Genomic DNA, 21,963 nt, shown 5'->3' with positions numbered 1-21,963 from the left:
ATCGCCGTCCCCCCCCCCCCTTATTGGATTACGCCGGATGTGGAATTGATTGTTCTTTTCAATAAATTGGTTAAAGAGGAATGTGGGGAGTGTTTTTTCAAATAAAACTTTTTTTTGTTGTCTATTTTGTATTTCTTACTGACTGGGTTGGTGATGTCGGGTATCTGATAGATGCCTGACCTCACCAATCCCAGGGCTTGATGCCAGGTGACATTACACATCTGGCATGAACCCCATATATTACCTCGTTTGCCAACGCATCAGGGCAACGGGATGAGTTGGGGCGAAGCGCCAGGATTGGCACGTCTAATGGATGCGCCACTTCTGGGGCGGCTGCGGCCTGCTATTTTTAGGCTGGGGAGTGTCCAATAACAGTGGACCTCCCTAGTCTGAGAATACCAGACCACAGCTGTCTGCTTTACCTTGGCTGGTGATCCAATTTGGGGGGGACCCCACGTTTTTTGTTTTAAATTATTTATTTAATGTAAAATAACAGCATGGGGTGCCCTCTATTTTGGATTACCAGCCAAGGTGAAGCTGCCAGCTGTGGTTTGCAGGCTGCAGCCGTCTGCTTTACCCTAGCTGGCTACAAAAGATGGGGGGACCTCACGTCGTTTATTTTTTAATTATTTATTTATTTTATGGCTAAATACAAGGCTAAGCACCCTTTAATGCCACATGAAAGTCACTAAAGGGTGCCAGCTTAGAAAATGCAGGGAGGTGGGACATTATATAGGTCTTTCTCATCTATCTATCTATCTATCTATCTATTCATCTATCCATCTTTCACTCTAGCCATTATCGATTATCTATATTATTTATTGCAAAACCGCAGGGACCAACCTGCGGTAAATCTGCGGTAAATCCGCGGCAAATCCATGGCAAATCCGCATGCGTTTTTCCCGCGGATTTTTCCGCAGGTGCGGAAATCTTCAACTCCCAGAAGTTTCTCAAGAAATTTTCTTGAGAAAAATCACTTTTCTAGTGCGCACAGAGCCTTATACTGTATATAAAAAAACTCACTACATCAGATTGGCGCCGCATTTGTCTCTTTCTATCTTTTCCTGTCTCCAGGGTATTATTCAAGTGTTCATTTCTGTTAATGTTGATGATTATGGCTTAAAGCCAATGAAAACCCAAAAATCCCACTAGACCTCAAGCAGCTTGGATTATGGCCTCTCCACTCTTCCTCCAGACTCTAGGACCTTGATTTCCAAATGAAATGGAAAATTTACTTTCATCTGAAAACAACACCTTGGACACTGAGCAACAGTCCAGGTCTTTTTCTCCTTGGTCCAGGTAAGACACTTCTGGCGTTGTCTATTGGTAATGAGTGGCTTGACACACGGAATGTGACACTTGTAACCCATGTCCTGGATATATTTATGTGTGGTGGTTCTTGAAGCACTGACTCCACCAGCAGTCCACTTCTTATGAATCTCCCCCAAATTTTTTAATGACTTTTGTGATGGTGTGATATTGTGGCTTATTTTGTGTAGGTTTGTATTTTAGGAGCCTTGCTCCATTCATTCTGTGTAGTCCTTGTCTTGTCTGCAGGTTAATTAGCTCAGCTCAGTTACCCTTTGCTTGCCTTGTGTGTACATTTTCCTGTTTGCAGCTTAATCACCCACTGCTGGGCTTTTGTCCCTAAGTTTTGGGGGAGGGGGTCTTGGAATCCACCCAACCTCTCTGTTTACTTGGGAGATTATTCAGTCTGTCTGACAAGAAGAGAGATTCAAGAAAGATTTATCCTCTGTAGTAGAAGCTTAGGTTCCCCAGAGAGACCGGGACACTTTTTGCTTACTGGATTGTATCTGTGTTCTTGGACTATTTTACCCTCTGTGTGGTGGATTTTTTTATGGACCTTCTGTTATGCATGGAATAAAGCATCTTTGGATTGTTCACCCATCTCTTGCTCTGTTGATTGTGTGATATGGGAGAATGGCCCTCTGACAGCCTTTTATTAACAATCCTATTAAGGCTGTGGTTATCCCAGTTGCTTGTGCACCTTTTTCTACCACACTTGTTTCTTCCACTCAACTTTCCATTAATATGCTTGGATACAGCACTCTGAAGAGCCAGCTTCTTTAGCAATGACCTTTTGTGGCTTACCCTCTTTGTGGAGTGTGTCAATGACTGCCTTCTGGACATCTGTTAAATCAGCAGTCTTCCCCATGATTGTGTAACCTACTGAATCAGACTAAGGGACCATTTTAAATGCTTAGGAAGCCTTTGCAGGTGTTTTGTGGTAATTATTCTAATTTTCTAAGATAAAGATTTTTGGGTTTTCATTGGCTGTAAGCCATAATCATCAAAATGAACAGACATAAACACTTCAAATAGATCCCTTTGTGTGTAATGACTCTATATAATATATGCGTTTCCCTTTTTGTATTGAATTACTGAAATAAATTAACTTTTTGATGATATTATGATTTATTGAGATCCACTTGTATATAAAATAAAAATAAAAACTGACAGTAAATATCATTTGGTCCCATTTTTAAAAAGCGGTGACAATGGACATAGGTACACACATCAACGATGATGATGCTGGGCAATGGGCATTGAATAGTATGTTAGCACGCCCCTGTGGGTGTGCTAAGAGGGCGGACTAGTCAGATGAAATAACGCCCTTGCGACTAGTCCCTGCGCTCATTAGCATATCATAAAGGATCTTTAGAAATACTTTTTCTAAAGATCTCTTTATCTACGCTACTAGATGGTGGGACAGTTAGGCAGGGATTAGCAATATACACCCAGAACTGCTCGTGGTTCTGGGTACATATTGCACCTGACAGGTTCACTTTAATATCTGCAGCATATAGATAGGGTTTATCGGCTTATCCACAATTATGCTACTGTAATATGTATCCGACCAGCATGATACCGCACCGCTGACTTCGTGCACATAAGGGTAGACAGTAGTTTACAAACATTGTCATCAGCACCACCTTCTTTCGTTAATAGTGTCTTTGAGTCTTCGATGTTGACTATGGGTTATAACATTTTTCAAAATTCTGGAACAAAAAGTTTTAATGACTAGTTATTTAGCGACTGTATAAATCGATTCAACTTTAATGTGAAATGACTGCGTACTTTGCATCCCAGATGCCTGCCACTTGTAACAGCGGCACACGTGTTGGCTTACGAAGCTATCGGAAAACCTATAGATCTCGGCAATTTCGCCTACAGTATTTCAGAAGCGATAACAAACTGTGCTCTCCGAACAATTAAACCTGAATGACTGTTCAGTCTACTGTTTAATGGCTGGAAAACATATAAACAGCTTGAACACATGTAAGCGTCTGATATACAATAATCTCTACAAATATACAGTCATGCTCGTTGATTCTCGGATTGCTCTCTTGATGAAATGATAGATGTGGCGCCAGAAGTACTCAGCTCCAGTAAATCCAATTAAACTCTTTCCGTCAAGTTTTAGTTTGGATAAAGGCTTTTTCTTATTTTACAAACTTGGATAGCACTCGAGATGCAGATATTGTAGGTTTAACATCATGTTCTAGGCTGCGGCATCTAGTGGGGTCAATTCAAGGGCTTTTGTGGTCTATTGTCTTTGATTTTCTGGGGTACTCTTAATTTCTTTAAGGGGTTGGAGAAGATAGTTGCAGATTTCTGCTTTCAACAGAGAGAGATTGTAGAAATCGGGTTTCTGAAGCCGCGCCAATGATCACAACCAGGACATCAGATTATGTGACTTTATTGCAGCATCGGTCTACGCGTTTCATGAGCTCTGCTCACTTCCTCAGGACCATATAAAAGACATCATCAATCTGGTGATTGATGGTGTCTTTTATATGGTCCTGAGGAAGTGAGCAGAGCTCATGAAACGCGTAGACCGATGCTGCAATAAAGTCACATAATCTGATGTCCTGGTTGTGATCATTGGCGCGGCTTCAGAAACCCGATTTCTACAATCTCTCTCTGTTATCAGCCGCTTGGGTTGCCGCGGCCGGGATCCATTGTTACATGCGAATATAGTAGTTGTGACTGTCACAACTACATATGGTGAGTAATATTGCTCCCCCTACCCGTGCCCTGTACCTATAAGGGTAAGACCCTATTGCGCTTAATTTCCACAGCTCCTGTTGTTATAGATTTCTGCTTTCAGCAGAGCTGCTTCAAACTGGTGTGAAAATGCAAAAATGTCATCTGAACAGTCCTAATAAATTACATAGGTCACTATGATGTTCGATTCATAGGCCTCTTGCTCACGTTCAGTATTTGGTGAGTTTTTTACTTCAGTATTTGTAGTCAAAACCAAAAGTGGAACAATCAGATGAAAAGTGTAATAGGAACACGGGCACCACTTCTGTATTTTTTACCCACTCCTCGTTTTTGCAGGGGCACCAGTTCTACTTTATCACCCACTACTGGTTTTGGCTACTGAGGTAAAAAACTCACCATATACTTAACAAGTGCATGTAGCCTAAAGTGTATGGGGTCTTTAGGCCACATGCACACATTGAGTTTGATGAGTTTTTTTACCTCAGTATTTGTAAGCCAAAACCAGGAGTGGGTAAAACTTGCAGAAGTGGTGCTCGTGTGTAGCAGCTACTTTGGGAGCTAGCTATAGAGTTCCATCCTATATGGATGCTGCTTCTCTGGTTGAACTGCAGAAAACTACAATTCCCAAGGTGCCTTTCAAATCTGGGGAAGGAGGAGCAGCTGAAGAGACAGACGGATTTGTGGAACATTGGGAAGAAGAATTGGCGCAGGGTTTGTACTGTGGGGTGTGAGGAAGTTCATCCATCTTGCTGGGGTGAATCTGCGACTCTGTGTGATGAGAGACTGAGTTCTGAAGCTACAGGACGCACTATTGGTAGGAATTGCCGTCCTCCGGGTTTCTGTTAGATTGCCAGGCGACTCCGTGTTCCTGCTGTGCATGGTGCTGGTGATGGGAGAGGAGTCGATGCCGGCGGCACCGGTGGGTGCAGGCTCCGATCATCCACTGGGCTGGGTTATCTTTGGATCTGCAGTACCGCTGGCTGACTGTAGGTGGCGGGTGTCTCCCAGCTGAAGTACCATCATTCAGCTACAGCTAATGGGAAGACACCACACCCTTCTTATTCCCCCTCCTGTCTGCTGGCCTCTGCCAGAGATAGTTCTGATTCTGGCTCATGTGCTGTTTGTTTTGTGATTCTTGTGCGCTGACTTGCTTGTTGTTGACTACCCTTCTGCCTGCTGTTTTGTACCTCGCTGCCCGACCCGGATCTGACCACTGCTATGTTTTCTGTTTACACCTTTGCCTGCCGATTCTGTCCCTGTTCTGCTTTTCCTGGTTTGACCCTGCCTGACGACTACTCTCATCGGACTGCAGCCTTCCACGGGTAGAGATCTCCAGAGCCCTGTGTAATTCCAAATCCCTGTATAGGGGTTAAAGGGTTTCAGGGTTCTGGGGTCCTGCTTGGTGAGTGGCTTCCCTCTAGTCTGTCCATTACATCCTACCTGAGTCTGTTGATCCAGGCAGGTGTTACAGTTTCCCACTCAGAAGAAGGATTTAGTCTGACATTCCCATCCTCTCCAAGCCATTGGATCCAGAAGCTCCAGTGTGGCATAGTCTCAGAGAACAGACCTGCTGCAAACAGAAGTGAGTAGGTCATTGCTGGGACTTGTAGTTTTACTACTGGGAAAGTGTACTGAAGTTACTCATAAGGGAGTGTACCTGGGACTTGTAGTTCTACAGTCTGAGAAGTGTGCTGAAGTAAATTACAAGGCCATGCTAAAGAGGACTTTTGATTGCACTAACTGGGAGTTTGTGTAGGACCACCCCATGGGGGGATACTGCCTTCATTACCTTAGCGGCAACTGTGCCAACATCTGCGGCAAATGAAGCCCCAATTTAGGACTGTGTCATTTGCAAGGCTGCAGCTGTTAGTACGTAAATTGTAATCAGTCAGCAGAGTGTGTGTTTTAGGTTAAAGAGGAAGCATTACCCCAAACCTACCTTCAGGTCTATTGCAAAGCACCCCTGTAGAATACTGCATAACATTACCTGTTGTTCACTGTTACTTGCTATTTCCCTTACAAATTCTGGCTCTCATCCTCCTGAAAATAAACCTAAGATTTCTACCCTCAGTTATTGTGAGTGTGTACAAAGCGTGGGCAGGGGTTTCCCGAGTCGACCCCTAGCAGAAGACAAAGACCCTTCTGCATTCCCCTAGAGCTCCTAGCAAGATTCGGGTGGAGGCACTGCGTCATATCAAGGTGAGAACTACCGAACACCCTGCCCCGGCTGCGGATTAAAGAGGTGGTACACATGCTTCTATTACACGTTTTCTTTGATTGCTCCTCTATTGGCTTTGGCTTACAAATACTGAAATAAACACTCATTAAATACTCAACGTGTGCACGTGTCCTAAGGTGTATGAGGGATTTAGGCCACAGTCACACAATGAGTATTTGAGGAGTTTTTACCTCAGTATTTGTAGCCAAAATCAGGAGTGGGTAAAAAATGCAACAGTGGTGCCCGTGTTTCTATTATACTTTTCCTCTTATTGTTTCACTCCTGGTTTTGGCTACAAATCCAGAGGTAAAAAAAGTCACCAAATACTCAACGTGTACACATGGTCTAATGTCTATGGGGGGACTTAGGCTACGATGACATGTTACGTATTTGGTGAGTTTTTTACCTCGATATTTGTAGCCAAAACCAGGAGTGGAACAATCAGAGGAAAAGTATAATACAAACACGTCATCACTTCTATATTTTTTCACCCACTCCTGGTTTTGGTTTACAAATTCTGAGGTAAAAAAACTCTTCAAAAACTCAACCTGTGCACGTGGCCTTACTCGGACAGCGCACAACCATATAATATATCCTGAGTCTTTTTGCTGCATTTTTGGAGTGGAAACTTCCCAATATCCTATTCAGAAACTCAAAACTCTTAAAAAACTTGGAGTATCCACTTCAAAATTTCAGCAAAAAGACTATTTTTTTTTTATCCTGAATTTTCAGAGCAGAAACTCACAAAAAAAAAAATAAGAGGAGTTAAAAAACTATGAGTCTTGATTGAAAAGTTGGAATTTTTACTTTGAAAAGTCAGCAAAAAAAAACAAACCTCAGTGTGAGCACACCCACAGAATATTTTGAAGAGTCTTTTGGCATGGGTCCATTCAAAAAAAGCTTGAAAAACAGCTAAAACATTGATTGGATAGTTCCTAATTTGGAACATTTTCAATCAACAAGCTGAAATAAATGCTTGAAAAACTCTTCAAAAACACTTTAGGAAATGTTTCAGGAAATTACAAGCGTGGTCTACTAGAGAACGTGTTGTTGTTGACGACCTCTAAAAAACCTCATGGTGTTGATGGCGAAATAGTAATATTATCATAGGGTGTGATGGGATAACTGGGAACCAGGGCTCCTAAACTGGCCCACAGGCTAGGGGGGCCCTAGCTGTCCCTGATACCATAGATACGTCTGATTGTGATGATGTCTGAGCCGCCTTCCTAGCCCTGCTCCTTTACATCCCTAATGTAATACTCCCTCTCCCTCACCACAGGGAAGGAACCAGGCAGGAATGGTAGAACCCACAGATAAGGACAAACAGGGGAAACCAAAACTTGATCATGCAGCATGCTCACACAGATGTATTAGACAAGAAGTGATAAGGGGGAAAATGGGAAAATAAGAACAGGGACGACACAATGAGATAATAAAACTGCTCCACAACAACTCCATGCACAAAGCACTACAATTACCAACAGGACTAGGATACAACAGCACACGGACCCATGTAGCTAAAGCTATAGTCGGCATGGGAAGACAGGCTCCTGCAGCTTAAAAAGACTAGGAGTGAATGTGACCTATGTGACCTATCCCTCTCCTCTCCCACAACATGTGATCCAAGAGTAGGATACAACAACATGCGGACCCATGTAGCTAAAGCTATAGTCGGCATGGGAAGAAAGGCTCCTCCATCTTAAAAAGGCGAGAAGTGAATGTGATAGGTCTCCCACAACATGTGATCCAACAGGTAACTAGCAGGCTAGCAGAAATTAACTCATGCAACCTGGATCACTAATGAGAACACAGCTGGTTGATACCAGAGCATAGTGAATGAGGAGTGCCAGACTCTGCAATGTGAACAGCCGCCATGACACTTGGTGAGTTTAGAGCCAACCACTGTGCGGCAGATATAGTCGTTTGAACATTTTTTTAGTAAAGTCTGTTATAAATCCATAGACATGAAGGTTTTATTCCATTCTCCGCACTTTTCTGTTGCGTGTTAATGTCATAGTTGAATTTCCAGTAGGGATGGAGTCATTATTTACATAAACGGTTGAACGTCTTCCATGGTGAAGCAATCATTGTAGTACATCCACAAATATCTTAAAAAAACCCTATAAGACTTTCCGCCCTGCGCCAGGAGCTGATCTGCTGTTATTGCTTGGTGACATATTGCCGTTCCCTGTGGTAAGAATGTCGATGTGAACACAATTTGCGAAGTAATTCAAACAGAATTAATACTTACAGACGCCTCAGTTCAGAAAGTCCATAAAAGGCCCCCGGCTCGATGGTGCTAATCAGGTTATTCCGCAGATCTCTGGAGATAGAATATACACAAAGCAATTAATTATCGGCGTATGGGCTATTGTGGAAGGAACGGCAACGCTGGCATCAATTCACATTAACTTCAAGATTGCTGTTCAATATGAAAAGCAATATAAATAACAATGATGAATCGTAGTCAATGCCGGTGTGATCATGTCCCTCTCCGAACTTCAGCATCGCCTGTACCTAAACACCGTGGCACATCCATTGTATACGACTGTTGCTCTAAACCAAGTCCTCAAGAGCAGTACATGAAAGTACAACTTTATAAACTGGAGAGTTTATTATTATATGCACGCTTTGATTACAGTGGCAATAATACTTTACTATGATACTATATAGTCTCATAAAAGGGAGCTGCATACTTACAGTAGTAAATCTTCCATATAATGGTACAACGTGAAATATTCCTATTGGGCAATTAAATATAATAAAAATAATAATAAAAAAAAAATCTGATGAGACTGGTGTACTTACTTCGGAAGGATAGGTCAAAATGGCTATATAATTCTTTGGGAAATTTTACACCCAGGCTTTGCACACCTAACCTAATTGACAGCTCCTCAGTGTCCCTCCTCCCTGCTGCTGATGTACTGACTTTGGAAGTATAGGTCGAAATGGCTGTTTAATTCTTTGGGAAAGTTTACACTCCATTTTTGCCCACATAACCTAATTGACAGCTCCTCAGTGTCCTTCCTCCCTGCTGCTGGTGTACTTACTTTGGAAGAATAGGTTAAAATGGCTGTATATTTCTTTGGGAAGGTTTACGCTCAATTTTCGCCAACCTAGCCTAATTGACAGCTCCTCAGTGTCCCTCCTCCCTGCTGCTGGTGTCATTACTTTGGAAGGATATGTCAAAATGACTATATAATTCTTTGGAAAAGTTTACACTCAATTTTGCCCACATAGCCTAATTGACAGCTCCCCAGTGTCCCTCCTCCCTGCTGCTGGTGTACTTACTTTGGAAGTATAGGTCAAAATGGCTGTTTAATTCTTTGGGAAAGTTTACACTCATTTTTTGCCCACATAGCCTAATTGACAGCTCCTCAGTGTCCCTCCTCCCTGCTGCTGGTGTACTTACTTTGGACGGATAGGTCAAAATGCCTGTATATTTCTTTGGGAAGGTTTACATTCAATTTTTGCCAACCTAGCCTAATTGACAGCTCCTCAGTGTCCCTCCTCCCTGCTGCTGCTGCTGAAATATCATACTGCTGGGTGGGTGGAGACAGGATAACCTGAAATCATGAGGTCTGTCACTCTTTAGTTGGACTCATAAAATGCTTATGTTCATATCATGACTATACAGATATTTTGACATGGATTTTCATAGTAAGTACACCAACATCATAGGGTCTAAGAGATCTAATTTATAATATATACAGTTTGTATTGTGAAATTTAACGTTAAATCTATTTTGGGATTCATCATTTTTCTTATAATTGCTGAAAGATATGTTGGCAGAATACAACTACCTGTGACAGATGGACCCAGGCGGCAGGTTATTATAAAACACCTTGTCCCTACTGATTGGTCCCAAGAAAACTGGTTGTCGCAGGCATAAATGAACAATATTAGAGATTCTGCGGCTAGGGTGAGAATTTCAGCAAATATATATTCATAAAAACTCACTAAGTGCAGCTTCATTTCATTTGCACCACTACATGATCGTCCATGTCTATTTTTTTGTGACTTATTTGGGGTAATATTAAATGACAATGTCAAGAAATCGCTATTTTCTATATTCCCATCGCAAAAAAAATCCCAGTATGTAAACTGTACACCGTAAATCTTATGTACAAACAAACAAATGCAAAAAAAAATCCAATTAATCCCGCAAAAAACAAGGCTTAATGGAGCCACATTAATGAAAAAAAAGTTTGCGTTCCTGAAATGTTGAAAGTCAAAAAAACTAAAAAAAAAATAAATGACCATCATTAAAGCCCTCTTAGGCAAAGTCATTAGGTGTTGACATTTTCAACATTATTTTTTTTTTTCTATAGAACTCAGGTGTGAGAGAATACAATACATTTCTTATAGAAACCATCTTGTCTTATAATTGAATAATGTCATAAGGCTCAGCTAACACTGATGGGTGGGGAAGTTTGACATTTCTACACACCCCTGCGGCTCTTATTTGTGAATAGTTCAGAGGAGTTATTTCTTTGTTTGGGATACTATACAAACTGGTCACATGATGAAATAAAGAAGAAACCTTCAGCATACAACAAGGCATGTGTGCTGCAATGATTTCCCAAGCCCTTGTAAAACAAATCTTCTTAATTTGGAGTTCCAATGGCATAGAAAGAGTGTATTTCACTGGGAAGTTTCACATTTCTACACACATCTCTGTGGCTATTATTGGTGCATAGTTCGGAGAAGTTATTTCTTTGTTTGGGATACTATATAAACTGGTCACATGATGTATTAAAGCAGAAACCATCAGGACACCACAAAGCATGTGTGCTGCCATGATTTCCCAAGCCCTTGTAATACAAATGTTCCTAATTTTGAGTTCCAATGGCATAGAATGGAATTTCGTTCACACAAGTAAGAAAGGTATAATTCAAGAAGAGTTGTAAGTGAGCCCCCCCACATTGGATGAAACCCCCCCCCCCATTCATGACGGGTCACAGAATCCTTTGCTCCTTGCAGACACAGGATTTATAGCAGAGCTCACTTTTTACTTTTTCTTCTTTCATCACCGGACAATCATTTTTCCAGATGTCTCAAACAGTCTGAATGGGGCTTCTTCAGAGAAACTAACTCTACCCCAGTCCTCTGCACACTAATCATTGTCCTTTTTGCAAATCTATTCATAATTTTGCCCAAGAACACTGCCATCAATAAAGAATGGGATGTAGACTTCCCACAATAGCAACTTCTCCCAACCATCTAGGAGCAACTTGGTGATGAACTATTGGTTTTCCAGCATGATGGAGACCAGGTCATAGGGCAAATGTTAGAACTAAGTGACTCGGTAAACAAAACATTGAGTTGGGTCCATGGCCTGGAAACTCCCTAGATTTTAATCCCATTGAGAACATGCGGTCACTCCTCAAAAAAGTTGGTGGACAGACAACACCGAAATTGTGAGAAACTCCAAACACTGGTTAGACAAGAATGAGTTGTCATCAGTCAGAAATTGACCCAGGAGCTGATTTCCAGCCGAAAGGGAAAAGGGAAGGAGTCTTGAAAAATAAGTCAACCCTGGAAATACTGAGCCTTTACATAAACTTGACGTTCTTCTCAATAACAGTTTAAAAAGTTATGAAATGCTGAAATATCTAAAAACAGTGAACAACAACTGTGCGAAAACCAAAACTTGTATCAAGTCTCGAAATATTTGGTCACGACTGTCTATATCACGCCCGGTTGAAGTCTTTAACAATCTCACTTCCTGTTAACTGCTTAACCATACGAAGACGGGGAAAAGGAAGCCGGCGCTGATTGGTCTTGGCGGTCGCGTGTTATAACAATGTTACATAGGCCCTAAGAACGCGTGTTCCAACATTGTTGTAGCCATGTTAGCACCGGATTTAAGTATAGGCCTTGTTATTTTTATGGGGGCACACATGGGGAAGGAGAAGGGGTTGTCCTAGTAGTGGACAACCTCTTTAAGTCTGGACAATACTGACTTTTTGTAGCGCTACCAATTGATTTCAAATATTTAGCTACAGCTGCAGTCCAAAGAAATATGTTGACTTAGGAGGACTGCTTCTTCCAATTAATCAGTGTAGCAGAGGCCTTTAGCAGCTTGGTAAAGGCACAAAGTAATTCAGATACGGTAAGTACTTTTTTTTTTTTAAATTTACCATATTGTTCAAAAGGAATGTAGTCTGGAATTAGAGGATGTAATCCAAAGGGATTCTCTACCTTTGGGGACAATATTTTTTTTTAATTAATATAATCTTGGCCAAAATAATTGGGTTTAAAGGGGTATTCCCATCGACAAGATCCTATCCCAATATCTATTAGGTGTAATAATAATAATAATAATAATATTAATATTAGCAAATACCTCTAATTAGAAATGTAGTATAGCTCTCCTGATATAGCCATGTCTCTTACCTCATGTGCAGGGCATTGCAGCTTAAGTGTCCATGGATTTGTCCACTCTTATAGTAACAATTAGTTAGTTAGCTACTTGTGGTCATAACCATGGTTACCTGGCTGCAATGCCCTGCACATGAGGTAAAAGACATGGCTATATCAGGAGAACTATATTACATTTTTAATTGCAGATATTTGCTAATATTATTATTATGCTTACTACATATTGGGCTAGGATTTTGGAGATGGGAATACCCCTTTATTCAGATTTTTGCACCGTGTACCTTCTATAGCCTTCGTGTTGCACTGTTTATTGCTGGCCACAGACTAGTTAACTCACTATGAGTTTGGTGCGAAGTTCGTAATTCCTTTGCATCATGTAACACCATCAGGGAGGCGTCTGATTGGCAGCAAATTTACTCTGCAACAGGACAATGACCCAATTGATGATCTCATCATCATCACCATCGAGTCTGTCTAGGAATCACATGAAGAAACAGAAGAATTTGTAAAATATAATATTTCCAGAAAATCTGGGGTTGGTTCTCCAAGATGTTTGGAACAAAATCTCTATCACATTCCTTCAAAACCTGTGTACAACTACCTAGAAAACGTGTTAAAGGCAAAGGGAGGTCACACCAAATATCGATTTAATCTAGATTTCTCTTTTGTTCATTCACTTCACATTTTATTAATTGATAACAAGTAAATTATTAAAACTTATACTTTTAAAAGCATTCTTAGTCAACGTTCTCATGTCCTGTAGTCATCCGTTACCACTGATCCATTAGAAATCCGTTTGCAGAAAAGTTGTGCAAACACAACTTTTTTGTCCGATGATAACTGATGTCTGCCGGAACCATTTTTAACATGTGGAGTCTATGGAGAATGTATCCATTAATGGATTGGTATTTATCGTCCATTTGTAATGGATCTGTTAAGAAAAAAATAATATAGCAATCCGTTATTCATAGACTCCCTTGTTAAAAAAGAAATGGATCAGTTTCCCAAGGGATCCTTCTAATGGAGGACTTACCGTATGTAATGCTACCTCCAGGGGGTTCAGGTACACAGGAGAGTCTGAGAGCTCCTAGGTGTAATGCGGCATCGGCCCACTAGATGTCACCAGTATCTAGATGGAGAGGTAGCAGAATGGTCGTACAAGCCGAGAGTCAGAGTCAGGAGGTCACATCAGTGCAAGGAGGAAGAGGAGCCAAAGTCACGCGGTAGCCTAAGGTCGGAAGCCGGGAGGTAACGTCAGGTACAGATAGGGAGCAGAACCGTAGTCAGAGAACAAGCTGAGGTCAGAAGCCAAAGGGCAACGTCAGTACAAAAGGGGGGAAGTGGGGCTGAGGGAACCAGACAAGAGGAGGGTCAGGGAGTCAGGGAGCATAGACAAGACGGACGGAGCGGTGGACAGGGAGAAAAGTCGGGGTAGCGAGATGAGGATCAGAACGAACTCACAGGATCCAGAAGAACAAACTATAACTGGCGAAGTTCAGGTGAAAACAGCCCACAGATAAAGCAAGGCGATTACCGTAACGGGGCACGAAACATGCCCCACCCATATGCAAGGGCCCGAGGAATACAAACAACTGACCAATAGACAAAACCCAATGGCTCTGCAAAGAGCAGATCCAAAGGTGAATCGTGACACCGGACATGTGAACGTAGCCTTACTTACTATGCATGTTTGTCCACCTGTATAAAACTTTTACATGGTTCTATATATTTCCAGAAGAATAACTCCTCTGCATATAACACGCAGACTCCTTCGATCGTATGGGCCCTTTACAGACTGCAGCTAATCCTTTTGGAATTAGTAAAGCTCATTAATAAATTCCTGCTCGGTTCACAGAAACCTTTAGTGGCAATTGTAAAACCTCGATTTAAGAACGTGAACATTAAATCATCTCTTGCTTGGGATGCAGACAGCGAATTGTAAAACATTGAACTATGGGGTCATGTGGCTGAGGGACTAGTTAAAATTCTGTGCGGAGATCTGAAATGTCATCTGTTTGGGTACTTGCTGCAGTAAAGCAATGAGGTATCATTAGAGGATTAGCGGGTAAGGTACAGGGAACGTCTCGCTGTGCAAGGGAAACCAAATTGATGTTCTGCAGAGAAGGGATCAGTGCAAAGTATTTATTAGACTATTTTCCAGCCGGTAGATACGTCTGGTCAGCCGCCTCTATATCTGTTGCTTTTTGCTTTCTCTACAGGTGCCAGAAGACGAGAGGCCGGTGCTGCCCTTTGCGTGACCTACATTTTGTACGAAGACCGTCATGTCAAATGGAAGAGAATGCAGCGATGGTGGTGATATAAAAGGGACTGTTCCTCCTTATAAAACTCATAAACATCTTACAGCTAGGTACTCTTCATAAGACAGTCAATATTATAAACCCAAGAAGGGTCGTAGCTATAAAAGACCTTTAAGACGCTGCTAATATCACAAATGCTGAGGTTAAGATCATTACCTGCAAACAAGAAACAAGAAAACTAGCGGGCAGGATATTTAAGAGTTTTATCGTAATTTGCTGTTCCAGGAACTATTGCTGTTATCAAAAAATGTATTTATTCTACAACTGGCTAATTGTGGCCAGAGAATTTTATGCGCGATCTTCAGTGACTTCTTCACAAGCCTTTTCCAACATATCAACACAAGTTGATAATTATTTATTTATTTAATAGTGTTGAGCGAGTATTTGACTATTCGTACTCGCTATGCTGTTAGTGAGTACTGTCCGCTACTCGCATATTCGTTACGAGTAGCAGGCGCAATGTAAGTCAATGGAACATACTCTTGACCACTGAGGAAGGATTCTCCGGTCGTGATGGTTAGTATACCCAACTTAACCTAAAATAACACACCGACTGCATATGACTTGGTTAAACAAATTGGCCACAGCAGCCTTTATTACCTATTATTAACATACTAACACAAGGGGGCGCCGTCCAACGGGCGACCCCAAACACACAATAATAGGTAACACATAATAAACAAAACATGAAAACCTTATGTAGGCCCGATCCAGAAACCAATTCCTACGCCAATATCCCTGGCCGCAACACTCCGACCCAGAGATGAGGTATTAATCACCCCACGGATTAATACCCCCCAAACTTTGCAGAACCCCGTGCCTGCAATTTACCGGAACCCGGAGACACCATACCCAGACAGTGCCTCTCGGTCCAGCTACCAATCCCTTACAACCGCTTCTGGACCAGACCTACCCCCGCTGCTGCGACTAACATACATCCCTTTCAACATTGGTTTTTTTTTTTGTTTTTTTGTTTGTTTTTTTTTAATATTACCTTTCCCTTTTTTTTTTTTTTTTTGAACATAGCTAAAAACAAAACGCCTTCACAAACCACAAAGGGAGGGTGGGCGGGAATCTGTCGCCGTCCGGAGTCAAAAGGGGAGGTAAGACCCCTCCCCATTACTTATATACTTCCCCCCCCTCCCCTATAGGGACCCTTTCTCCACCAATCCCCTATATCCTCCCATAATGCCCTATTTCAACTTTATTAACCCCCTCACTCCCTTCCTTTCCTCTGGTCATGTCGCCCCTCCCCCCTATGGGGTCCATGGCTTTCTTGACCACTGAGGAAGGATTCTCCGGTCGTGATGGTTAGTATACCCAACTTAACCTAAAATAACACACCGACTGCATATGACTTGGTTAAACAAATTGGCCACAGCAGCCTTTATTACCTATTATTAACATACTAACACAAGGGGGCGCCGTCCAACGGGCGACCCCAAACACACAATAATAGGTAACACATAATAAACAAAACATGAAAACCTTATGTAGGCCCGATCCAGAAACCAATTCCTACGCCAATATCCCTGGCCGCAACACTCCGACCCAGAGATGAGGTATTAATCACCCCACGGATTAATACCCCCCAAACTTTGCAGAACCCCGTGCCTGCAATTTACCGGAACCCGGAGACACCATACCCAGACAGTGCCTCTCGGTCCAGCTACCAATCCCTTACAACCGCTTCTGGACCAGACCTACCCCCGCCACAGGACAGGACACGTGACACCTTACGTGGCCTGGACCCGCCACACACCCAAGGCTTGCTCCACGCCATCAGGCAAACCCAGGGCCCATAAATCGGAACCAATATCATTAAGGTGAACCCCATCACTCCTCCTAAACTGCCACTTCGGCGACTCCAGGTCCACGTGCCTCACCACAACACCGCCATTTTTCCGCACAAAACGCGCAACCACCCTGTTCACTTGAGCCCGGGCGCGGTTAAGCTTTTCCACCGACCGGGCCCCCCTCCACCATAATCTGGCCACAATATCCGACCACACCACTATCAAGCCCGGATACCGTGTCCATAAACGCAAAAAGGTCCATCTTAGTGTCCCTGATCAGATCGCGGGATGCCCGCGAACCCAGGTCATTCCCCCCCACGTGCAACACTAACACGTTCGGAGGTCTGACCATCCAGTAATAATATTCGAACTCCGGCACGACCCTGCTCCATTCCATGCCACGCACTCCAATCCACTTGACCGACGCCAGCGATCCGTCCACACCCAACTGCCGACCATTTTGGACGAGCGTCAGCCCAACGGGCCCCCCCCAGAAAAACGACAGAGTGCCCCAAAACCCAGATCAGACACACTCCCATGATAAAAGAAACAACTTTAACAAACAACAGCGCCATTCCAAATTGCCCAAGGAACAACAACCCCCAACAGCAACACAAACAAAAACTCCAACCGAAACCTCAATGAGATAACAACTGTGGGCGCACATAACCCCGAAAACGATAGGACTCCCACCGACCAATCCGTCTCCCCACGTAATCTCCAAGGCCCCAACGAGAAGCCTCCATCGCTGCCCTGATCCCAAAGGAATGAGACCCGTAATCCTCTGGGCTCTCCCCCGCCCAGCGCAGACAACTCCTCAGCACTGCTACAAAACTGGTAACGAGACAACCAAGCCCAGTCTTCGTGACACAACAGCGGGCCCGGAAGACCGCCCCGCCATCCACAAACGTACTCACCACCTGCACCGGGCACAACTCATCCCCTCGCACCGCATACAACACTACCAACATGCCTCGACCCATCTGTTCCATTTTGGACCGCCGGAGCCGACACTCCACTCTCTGTCCCACTACCGACACACCCTCGGATAGCAATAACCGCCCCCATTAACCCTAGAAGGGCTCACCAATTCCCCAATCCAAAAAACCCCGGAAAAGCTAACACAAATGCGGCTTCAAACAGTACCGTCTCATATGCTGAGACACAAAGAACCCGCAAACCATCCACCAATCGCCGTAACAAGTCCAACGAAATGGGACGCCTAGCGTCCCGCACCTTTACCCCTTTCTGAAAACCCTTCAAGGCCTGCCGCACGCGGAAATCCCGCGAAACGTCTTGCTCACCCCTAACCTTTAACCAGAAGGCCACTGCCCCACAGCCGATGCTGACCTCCCAGCCTTAAAATCCTCACTCACCAATGCCAAGAGCGCCAATAAATAATCCCCTCGCCCGTTGCCAACATCGCTCCCAGCACTGCCTGCCACTCAACCCACACTTTTGCATAACGGCACCAAGTCACCTCGGTTACAAAATTTCTAATCAAGCCCACAATCACTGCCTCACCAGGCTCCCCAAGTCCTCTGGACACACCGCTCCAATCTCGTCCGCCCCCGGCCTTAAGTCCCGAAACCTGTGGAACTGAAAACGAGATAAAGCGTCAGCCACCCCGTTATCCACCCCCGGCACATGTTTTTCAACCACATGAATATTCCACAGTAAACACTTGAGCACCAAATGCCGCAGATATGCCACTACCAGTCCAAACTTCGCTGACAAGCTGTTTATTGCATGCACCACCGCCTGATTATCGCAATGAAAGCACACTTTACGTCCCGAAAATTGCGACCCCCACAACACCACCGCCCCCACGATTGGAAACAACTCCCGCAGGGCCAGATTTTTTTTTTTACCAGGCCACTCTGCCGCCATTCCTCAGGCCACTTCCCAATGCACCAATGTCCCTGAAAATGGCGCCGAAACCCGCCGACCCGGCCGCATCCGTATACAGCTCCAGCGCACCCTTAGGCACCGCCTTCTCCAACCACAAAGCTCGACCAGTAAAACGCCTCAAGAAGACATCCCAAACCAAGAAATCTTCCTTGATCTGCCGCGTGACCCGCACCAAATGCCCCTAGGACCGCACGCCTGCCGTAGCCGTCGCCAACCTCCTGGCGAAAACACGTCCCATTGGCATAATCCTGCATGCAAAATGCAGCTTCCCGAGCCAAGACTGTAGCACCTTAAGCCGCACTTTTTTTTTTTTTTTTTTTTTCGCTGCCAGCATCGCCGCAACTGCGCTCCGCAAATCCACAATCTTGTCCTCCGGCAACCTACATTCCATAGCCAGAGAGTCAAGTCACTCCCCAGGAACCGCATAACCGGCGCCGGCCCCTCCGCTTTTCTTGCGCCAAATGGATCCCAAAACGATCCGCCATTCTCTGCAAGGCGAACAACAAACCAGCGCACACCATGGAACCCGCCGGACCAACGCACAGAAAATCATCCAAATAGTGGATAATGGAGGACAAGCCAGACACGTCCTGCGCCACCCACTCAACAAAGGAGCTAAACACCTCCAAATATGAACAAGAAATTGAACAGCCCATAGGCAAACAACGATCCCCATAAAACTTTCCCCCCACCAGCACAACCCAGAAGGTGCTGACTCTCCGGATGCACCGGCAATAAACGAAACGCCGCTTCTACATCCGCCTTTGCAATCAATGCACCGCGTCCCGCCGCCCGTACCAAATCCAGCGCTTTGTCAAATGAGACGTAGTACACCGCCGACAACTCCGGCGCGATGCCATCATTCCCCGACGACCCCTCCGGAAATGAAAGATGATGAATGAGCCGAAATTTGTTCGGCTCCTACTTTGGCACCACCCCCAGCGGGGACACCACCAGATTACTGCACGGCGGGCTCTCAAATGGGCCCCCCATCCTGCCCAGCTCAGCCTCTTTACCCAACGTCTCACCCCCAACCATAGGGTGGCCCTTGCCGACCGTAAGTTACGACAAACCAGAGGCAATGCCTCAACCGCCGACGGAATCTGAAAACCGTACAAAACCAAACCACAAAAGCGACGCCGCTGCCCCGTCCGGATACCTACTTAAAACGGCGCCATCGCCCCTATTTTCACCAGCGTCCTCCCTTTTACCAGACCCGTCCCTGGCCTTGCCTCTCCCTTTCTTAAAACATTTGGACAAACTATGTCCCCCCCCCCCGCAGCCGGAGCACTCATGATGTAACCTACACGCTGCACCAAATTTTTACTGGCCTTCGTTAAATTGCCAGCACCAATCCCTTTTTCTGGATACCCGAGGGCCCGGCTCCCGCCCCCCCGGCGCCCCCACGAAAGGGCTGGCTCGGGGCCGCCATTAAACGCATCCATAAGGAAATGTCCTCATGGTCCCACCGCAAGCCGGGCCGCAACGCCGTCCGCTGCCTAAACTGCTCAGCATACCGCAGCCATGCCAAGCCCCCATACGTGCGATACGCCTCCCCGATTGCATCCGTATAGCCAAACAGAGCCGAGCAAGGCTCCGGCTCCTTTCCCCTATCACGCTGGCCAAAATTACGAACGCCTGCAACCAATTGGAAAAAGGAACGAGGAATGAGCCTATAACGGCGTTTTTCTTCCTCCTCCTTTTCCTTCTCGGAATCGCTCGGCTTCACCCTGCTTAGGTTAAATTTCTCCAGGGGTAGTAGGGAAAATCTCTCCACCTACTCTCCTTTCCAAATGTTTTTTTTTTTTTTTTTTTTTTTTGAGGTGCGCCCCTAGCGGTCCCTCAAAGCACACCTACACCTCGCTCTTCGCCCTATCATCCAGCCGCACCACCTCATCCTCCTTTTCCATCACCTGTTTTGTCGCCCACGGACTCCACTACTCCGCTAACTGCACCCGCCCCCACCGGCGCCTTCTCGCCATTGGCCGCTGCTGCGCCATCCGCCGCTGACCCCGTCCAGGCCGCCGCCACCAGCGCTCGCGCTAAACCCTGCAAAAAACCCCCAGCAACTGACTAAGTAAAGCTGACCCCTCTGGCGCTGCCGTACCCGCAGCCACCTCCCCAACACCAGCACCCCGCGCCGCAAGCAATGCCGAATCCACGGCTAGCTCACCCGACCGTGACGCAGAGATAGAAATCGAAACTGTGACGTCCTCTGCCATCTGCTCCTCTGGTTCGTCCCCCCGACCTGAGGGCTCGTTCTTCTTCCTTGCTGTAGTCGTCCTCCAACCGTCCCAGCCCCAGAGGACGCAGCTGATGCGCCCCCTCCACCACGGCCGCCCTCCTGGGCCGCCGCGTGGGCACTGTGCGGCGACAGCCCACAAGACCGTCCTGTCCCCTGGGCCGCCGCCAACCGCATCCTCTTCCTGGAGGAGCCTCTCCCCGGGCTTGGGGGGCTCCCCACCGTCGTTTCCTGCCCTCCAGGGCCTCCGACCGGGACCTCCCGCTGGGTCCTCCCCCGCCCGAGGGAGACCGCGGCCGCCGGACGCAGTGCTGCTGACCTGAGGGATCTGGCAGTCGCAGCAGGGCTCCCGCCGTCCCTCCTTCTCTCCGCAGCCTCGCAGGTATCCTGGTGTCGCCTGCCCACCCGGTCCCCCCGCTGGCTGCCTGCGCCCGGCCCCCCCCCTCCCCTCCTGTCCTCGGGGGGGGGCGTACAGCTGGCCTCCATCATCCGCTGGGCCCGCACCTATATAGGAGCAGCCGCCGGGACGTGCCCCACCGCCGGGGGCCCGGCATCCACAGCAGGCCCCAGGCCGGACACGCCCCCTCTCCGTGCCTCCGATCCACGCTGGGCACGGCCCGGATCCCGGGCTGCCGCCGGCCTGCCAAATCTAGCCCGAGGCCTGGGACCGGAAGTAGGCCCCAGGCCGGGCCCGCCTCCATCCAGGCCACCGCTGGCCTCAGTCCATCGCCGGGCTCGCTCCCGGCCGGGAGACGCCGCTGGGCTCTGCACTCCAGCCCGAGGCCTGACATCGGAAGAAGGCCCCGGGCTGGCCACGCCCCCTTCTCGGCCGCCGCGGCCTCGCCGGAGATTCCTCCCGGCGGCCGGGGCAGACGCTGGGAGCTGCTGCCGCCCGCCCCGCCGCGGAGGGTCCCGAGGGGGGGCTCTCGCTGGGCCTCCTCGCCCCCCCCTGCGCCCGGAGAATACCTGAACGGGGGCCTGGAACGCCGCCCGCGGCTAGAGGGGGAGCGAGGGGCAGGTGCCGACGGGGAAACCCAGGCAGCCCTGACGTGGGACTGCACTGCC

At 46.2% G+C, this 21,963-nt stretch overlaps 1 protein-coding gene across 2 annotated transcripts in view; it reads right to left on the bottom strand.

Moving 5' to 3' along the window:
* ADGRA1 (adhesion G protein-coupled receptor A1) overlaps nucleotides 1-21,963 on the bottom strand; it is a 1,087,584-nt gene that overhangs the window by 884,937 nt on the left and 180,684 nt on the right. For both annotated transcript variants that reach the window (XM_075348547.1, XM_075348548.1), the window contains exon 3: nucleotides 8,499-8,570. In XM_075348547.1, the coding sequence (XP_075204662.1) occupies nucleotides 8,499-8,570 (72 nt within the window). The remainder of the gene's footprint in view (nucleotides 1-8,498; nucleotides 8,571-21,963) is intronic.

This window comes from Anomaloglossus baeobatrachus, chromosome 5 (assembly GCF_048569485.1).
Source record: "Anomaloglossus baeobatrachus isolate aAnoBae1 chromosome 5, aAnoBae1.hap1, whole genome shotgun sequence".
Taxonomy (NCBI): domain Eukaryota; kingdom Metazoa; phylum Chordata; class Amphibia; order Anura; family Aromobatidae; genus Anomaloglossus; species Anomaloglossus baeobatrachus.
This window is presented reverse-complemented; position numbering and strand designations above follow the sequence as displayed.